Source organism: Triticum urartu, chromosome 2A (assembly GCF_056163025.1).
Source record: "Triticum urartu cultivar PI428250 chromosome 2A, HENAU_Tu73, whole genome shotgun sequence".
Classification (NCBI taxonomy): Eukaryota; Viridiplantae; Streptophyta; class Magnoliopsida; order Poales; family Poaceae; genus Triticum; species Triticum urartu.
In genome coordinates this window covers 379,931,542-379,938,782 of record NC_141874.1, presented here as the reverse complement: position 1 = coordinate 379,938,782, position 7,241 = coordinate 379,931,542, and the positions used below count along the sequence as shown (strand labels likewise).

Genomic DNA, 7,241 nt, shown 5'->3' with positions numbered 1-7,241 from the left:
ATCCACCCGATTGCCCTGAGAAGCGCAGTACTCTCCGAATTCTTCTGAATCAAAGTTTGAACCATTGTATGTGATGATGCTATGCGGAACTCCATACCGGAAGATAAATTCCTTCACGAACTTGATGGTCGTACGTGAATCTAACTACTTGATGGGCTTGGCCTCAATCCACTTCGTAAACTTGTCGACTGCCACGAGCATATGAGTGAAGCCACTTCTGCCAGTCCTAAGAGGCCCAACCATGTCCAAACCCCAGGCAGCAAATGGACAAACGAGTGGAAGTGTGTTCAAAGCAGATGCGGTCTTATGGGATAAGTTTGAATAGAACTGTCATCCTTCGCAATGCTGAACAATCTCTTTGGCAGCTTCATTGATGCGTGGCCAGTAGAACCCAGCTCGGTATGCTTTAGCCACAATTGTCCGAGAGGACGCACGATGACCGCAGGTCCCTAAGTGGATCTCATCCAAAATCAGTCGACCTTCCTCAGAAGAAATGCATCGTTGAGCTACGCTAGTAACACACTCTCTATAGAGCTGTCATTTATCACTGTGAAAGCTTTGGACATACGGACAATTTGTCGTTCTTCAACTTCCTCTTCTGGAAGTTCCTGCCTAAGCTGATATGCAATGTACGATACTGTCCAGTCGGGGGTGATTACTAGGATCGCCATAACCAAGTCACTGACTCCTGGGACCTCAATCTCAGTTCAATCAGTAGGACTTATCGCTTGTGGAGGTTCCTCAGAGAAAGGGTCCTCTTGCACTAAAGGGGAATGGAGATGCTCAAGAAACACATTGCTGGGGATAGGCTTTCGGGTGGAACCTATTTTGGCCAGATCATCGGCTGCTTGGTTCTTGATTTGAGGAATGTGGTGAAGCTCCAATCCCTCAAACTTTTTCTCTAACTTCCTCACTGCATTGCAGTATCCAGTCATGGCAGGGTTTCTGACGTCCCACTCCTCAATCACTTGATTGACCACCAAATCCGAGTCACCGTAGACCATTAGGCGACGAACACCGAGTGAGATAGCCATAAGCAACCCGTAGAGAAGTGCTTCATACTCAGCTTCGTTATTTGAGGAATCGAAGTGAATCTGGAGGACATAACTGAGATTATCACCTCTTGGGGACACCAGGACCACTCCGGCACCAGGACCATTCAACATTTTAGACCCATCGAAGAACATAGTCCAGTGTTTCGAGTGAACTTGAGTTGGCTGTTGCTGTTTGATCCACTCAACCAAGAAATCTTTGAGCGCTTGAGATTTGATCACCTTCTTCACTTCAAACTTGATATCCAAAGGAAGAAGTTCGATTGCCCACTTAGCCACTTGACTAGGTGCATCTCGATTGTTCATGATCTCGGATAATGGAGCATCACTTATGAATGAAACCGAGTGATCTTGGAAATAATGTGCAACTTTCTTCGCAGTCAAGTAAATTCCATAAACAAGCTTCTGGTAATGCGGATACCTCTGCTTGGACGGAGTCAAGACTTCAGAGATATAGTACACTGGCCGATGAACTTTGTAGGTCTTGTCTTCTTCTTCTCGCTCCACTGTGAGCAATGTGCTGACAAACTGACCAATAGCTGCAATGTATAAGACTAGAGGATCTTTGCTGTTCGAAGCAGCAAGCACCGGCTGGGTGGAAAGCAGGGCTTTGAGCTCCACAAACGTTGCTTCAGCTTCGGGAGTCCACTCGAACTTATTAGAATTTTCCATCAGTCAGTAAAGAGGCAATTCCTTTTCGCCAAGATGTGAAATGAACCGACTCAATGCAGCAAGACAACCTATGAGCTTCTGAACGTCCGGCACACAAACAGGGCATTTCATTCGGAGGATTGCACCGATCTTCTCAGGATTGGCATCTATCCCTCATTTGGAAATGAGGAAACCGAGTAACTTGCCTCCGGGTACTCTGAATGTGCACTTGCACGGTTTCAGCTTAATGCCATACCTTCTCTAATTGGCAAAGGTTTCAGCAAGGTCAGTTAGTAGGTCAGAACCTTTTTCTGACTTAATCACAATATCATCCATATATGCCTCGACATTCTGAATGATCTGAGTGAGCAGGCACTTCTGGATCTTGCGCATCAATGTGGCGCCAGCATTTTTGAGACTGAATGGCATGGTGACGTAGCAAAAACACCCGGACGGGGTGATGAAGGCTGTTTTTATTTCATCTGGCCCATACAGTCGGATCTGATGATATCCGAAAGACGCATCAAGAAAAGACAAACTCTCACACCTCGTAGTCGACTCGACTAGTTGATCGATGTGAGGGAGCGGAAAATGATCTTTCGGGCAGGCCCGATTGATATGCTTGAAGTCAATGTACATGCGGAGTGAATTATCCTTCTTGGGGACCATGACGACGTTGGTGAGCCACTCAGAGTGGTATATCTCATGTATGAACTCAGCTGCCAGGAGCCGAGCCACTTCCTCGCCAATCGCCTTCCCCTTCTCCATGGCGGAATGACGAAGATGCTCTTTGACAGGTTTGGCCTTCGAGTCAACATGCAAATGGTGCTCAGCCAGTCCTCTGGGTACACCTGCCATCTTTGACAGTTTCCATGCGAAGATGTCCCAGTTCTCACTGAGGAACTGGATGAGCGCCACTTCCTAGCTATTTGATGTCGAGTGTCGTTGAAATGTGGGTCGGAGCAGTTGTGGGTTCTTCCGGGTGGATGTGAACTGGCTTCGTCTCGCTAGCCGACTAAAATGCGAATTCTAAAGTAGGCTTCTTTGAACGAAGCAAATCACTCGGATCATCATTCTTCTTGTACTCCTCCGGCTCCACCACTGCCATTTGCTCATCAGCAATCTTGTATCCTTTCTGGAGGCATTCTTCAGCTCTCTACTTGTTTCTGGTGACGGTAATCACGCCTTTGGGTCCGGGCATCTTCAGTTCGAGGTACACGTAACATGGTCGAGCCATGAAACTAGCGTACGCCCGTCTGCCCAGAATAGCATGATAAGGACTATGGAAATCCACTGCTTCAAACATCAACTTTTCCTTGCGAAAATCCTTCGAATCACCAAAAACCACATCCAAAGCAATCTGCCCAAGTGATTTCGCCTTCTTCCCTTTGATGACTCCGTGGAACTGCATGTTGCTTTCACTGAGTCTGGGCATCGGAATGCCCATCCCTTGGAGGGTCTCACCATGTAGAATGTTCAAACCACTGCCACCATCCATGAGAACTTTACGCAACCGAGCGCCTCCGACGACTGGGTTGACCACCAAAGCTTGCCACCCAGGGGTAGCAACGTGAGATGGGTGCTGACTGGTCGAAGGTGATAGGAGTCTTTGAGCACCTGAAGTATGTTGTAGTTGCCGGAGCAACCATGTTCACCTCTCCGTTGATGAATTTCGGTCGACTTTTGCTCTCAACATCAGCAAAAATCATCAAAGTAACATTGACCTTCGAACAATCATCTTAATTTTCCACATCCTCACCCTCAACCTTGTCAGAGCCTTTCTCACTCTGCTGTCCCTAATGGAACTGCTACATAAGGAATCTGCACTGTCGAGTGGTATGCTTGGGCAGAATCAAGTTACCTTCTTCATCTTTCTTTATGTGGATGGCACACGGTAAATCTAGGACGCCTTGCCCCGACTGGTCCTTCATCTTTTTGGGCACCCACTGCCCCTTGGGCTTTCCCTTGAACTTTCTTGGTGTATTCACTACCGCGGCTTCAGCCTGACCCGCAGCTTCAGCTTTGCGTTTCTATTTCTGACAGGAATTCCCACCCCCAGTGTCGGGGTCAATGACCTTCCCTTTTCCATTACGGAGTCATTCTTCTTCTTCTTCTTCCCCATTCGCATATCGAGTGGCTATCTCCATCATTTGGTTCAGAGTGATGGCCCTGGAACGACCACACTTTAGAGTAAGTTCTCTATATCTGACGCCTTCCTTGAAGGCGCAAACTTCTTGGTGCTTAGAAACATTCTCAACCACATGGTGAAGTGTGGTCCACCGCTGGATATAATCCCTCAAGGTCTCATTTGGCTTTTGGACGCAATGCTACAACTCAGACAACCCAGCGGGTCACTTACAAGTGCCTTTAAAGGTTTTGATAAACACACGAACCAAGTCTTCCCAACAGTATATGCTAGCAGGAGCCAACTGGTTCAGCCACGACCTGGCCGAGCCCTCAAGCATCAGGGGAAAATGCTTCATGGACACTTCATTGTTACCTCCACCGATCTGCACAACCACTCGGTAATCTTCCAACCACGTGTCTGGCTTTGACTCGCCAGTAAACTTGCTCACCCCAGCAGCCAACCTGAAGTTGGGAGGAATCTCAGCAACTCGAATGGCTCTACTGAAACACTCAGGTCCAGAGACGAAAGATCTGCTTCCACTCGGGCGGTCTCTGTCCAGACCTTCTCGGTTAGCTCTGCCTTTGTCCACTAGGCCCTGCATGAGGAGTGACCTTGCGTCAAATCCAGGCTCTCGGGGGTCGACTAGAATTCTCCCCTCGTCGCCGAATGGGCGCCTGTTGTCATACTGTCGGGCCGCATATGAACCACCCCTCGGAGGGGGTGTAGGCACTCGACGGTGGTCGTCATGGTGATATCGAGTATCAAACTGCCCATGGCCTCTATCCAGGTGCTGGTCCCCACGATAACCATGATAACCATGCCGCGGAGGAGATCTCAGGCTGTGAGATGACTGAGCTATGTCTGCCCTGACAGATCTGCTCTGAATCCGGTTGGACGACTGGGATATAGCCGAATTCTGTTCTCCAACCGCTCTAATTAGTGTCCGAATCTACTCTAGACCCCTACCAGCCTCGGAACAAGACGGCTGGATGGAATCTGCAATACGAGCCGCTACTGCAACATTCTGAATTGGAGTGCGGTATACCTGACACACATCTCGAGATCCAGTTGGAAACAATTGTCGTTGCCGTCGACTGGAACTTGGGATCTCTCTCCGGGTGCGGTCATCAAGTGACTTCTAGAGATTCTCCAGGCACGGGCATTCAGCCAGAGTGGCTATGCGTGCGGCCTCCAAAGCTTGAGCCTTAGCGGTCTCCCCAACGATGGGGTCTGAAGGGCCTGTTCATCTCTGCACCGCAACTCTTCTCTTTGTTCCGTAGTGAGAGCTTGTGGGTAATACTCATCTTCTGCATGCGACGGGCCATCGCTTTTGCCACGAACGCCATGGGGGAATCCTGGTGGGCTTCACTGGGGTCCAACCATGAGGACCTCTGCCACGGGGTCATTGCTTTCACACTCGAAAAGCGTATCCAAGCAACCAGTCGACAGATCGAACATGTCATAAAGGGACTCATCGGGCTCGATCACTACGATCTGAGGAGTGTTCTTCACCCACCGCTGGAGTCGCGAGCGATCGGATCGCTTGCCATGGTGAGCGGCGGGAAGAGATGACGCCACGGGAGCCGACCGATACTGAGTCGATGACTGTCGCAAGAGGACGCCACAGGCACTCCCGCGGAAGTGCGCCGCGCCGAGAATGGGGAGCGCCTTGACGTCGAGCGGGGCTTCCTGGAGCCAGGCCGAATCATCGGCGATGAAGGTGAGCACACCGAGACGGATTGCGTGGCCCAAGTACAATCCATTGCTGGAAACCATGTCGATGGAGATCGAAGATCGCAACCTCGGTGGAAGTCGCTTAGACACCTGCCCCATGGTGGGCGCCAACTGTCGTGGGAATGGATCTGACAGTAGAGATGGGGGGTACGTAGGAGAGGGTGGTGCCTAGCTATGGCGAGGTTGTACACTCAGGTTTACGAGTTCAAGCCCCTCCCGGAGGAGGTAACAGCCCTATGTCTTGGTGCCGCGGAGGCTCTGTTGATTGGAGTGTTGTGTTACAGGGTGTGCGAACCCTTGTGCCAGAGGGGAGGGTGGCTTATATAGAGTGCGCCGACCCCTCGCTGTCCTCAGTTACATAAGGGTTCAATGAGAGAGTAATGCCACGAACGTTACTGGTAACGCCCATGTTAATGACCTTTAAGGTGACGGAGTGAGTGACCGACCGTTGCTATCTGTAGGTGACCTTAGGCCTCCTGCCCTTCGAGTGGATTCTGGTTCAGTCGAGTGAATGACAATGGTCGAGTGAGATTGGGGGGATTCGAGTGAATCTTTTGTCGAGTGGGTTGCAGTTCATGAAGATTCCAGTTGGTGTCTTCTTTCTATCTTCGTAGGCCTTGGCCTCTTGTGTGATGTCTTTGGGTAGGGCATATAGGTCAGGCCTAACAACCTACCCTAGGTATATGTCATCATCACCAGGCGGCTGATGTCTTGGCCAAGATAGGTTCCACTCGGAAGGCAGTCCCTAAAAATGTGTTCCTATAGCACTTCCACTCACCCACAATCAAGGGAGACCCATTCATGGAGGAGCCCCCGCAAGTAGTCGGTCCATCAAATCCGACTAAAGTGGACATTTGTGCGGTGATCGACCTAGTCCACGAGATCCTTGTTATCACTCCCGAGTGGACTGTACCGTATCTGGCTTATTTTCTTAGGCAAGAGCTTCTAGAATATGAGACTGAGGCTCGTCAGATCGTCCACCAATCTAAAGCCTTCACCGTCATGGGAGATCAGCTATATAAGAAAAGAACTACTAGAGTCACTCATCGTTGCATATCACCAGAAGGACAACATATTCTGCAAGAGATTCATTCGAGAACCTGTGGACACCATGGATGCTCTCGAACGTTGGTTTCCAAGGCATTCAGGGTTGGGTTCTATTGGCCCCGTGCCAATGAGGCCGCCCGAGACATAGTGGATCAATGCGTCGGTTGCCAATTCTATGCAAACCAGTCACACAAGACAACCTCCACCCTGAAGACAATCCCCCTCACTTGGCCATTCGCCGTCTGGGGGCTCGACATGGTCGGCCCTCTCCGGACTGGTGCGAGTGGTTTTACACACCTGTTGGTGGCAATCGACAAGTTCACCAAGTGGATTGAAGCGAAGCCTGTAAAGAAGCTGGACTCAACAACTGCCATTCAATTCATCAAGGAAAAAATCTTTAGATTCGGAGTCCCCCACAACATCATCATCACCGGGAACGGGTCCAACTTCATCTCAGATGAGTTCCATTAGTTCTGCTATTCCCATGGCACTCGGGTTGATTATGCATCTGCGGCACACCTGCATTCGAACGAACATGCAAAATGGGCGAATGGACTGATACTTCAAGGATTGAATCCCCGCCTCATGCGCAACCTAAATCACATAGTAGGGGCTTGGGTCACCGAGCT

The 7,241-nt window shown here is 50.0% G+C and overlaps 1 protein-coding gene across 1 annotated transcript; it reads right to left on the bottom strand.

Moving 5' to 3' along the window:
• Positions 1 to 707: 707 nt before the first annotated feature.
• LOC147985184 (uncharacterized) lies at positions 708 to 1,724 on the bottom strand. The gene has a single exon (XM_087541455.1). The coding sequence runs from the start codon at positions 1,722 to 1,724 to the stop codon at positions 708 to 710; it is 1,017 nt and encodes a 338-aa protein (XP_087397581.1).
• Positions 1,725 to 7,241: the final 5,517 nt, after the last annotated feature.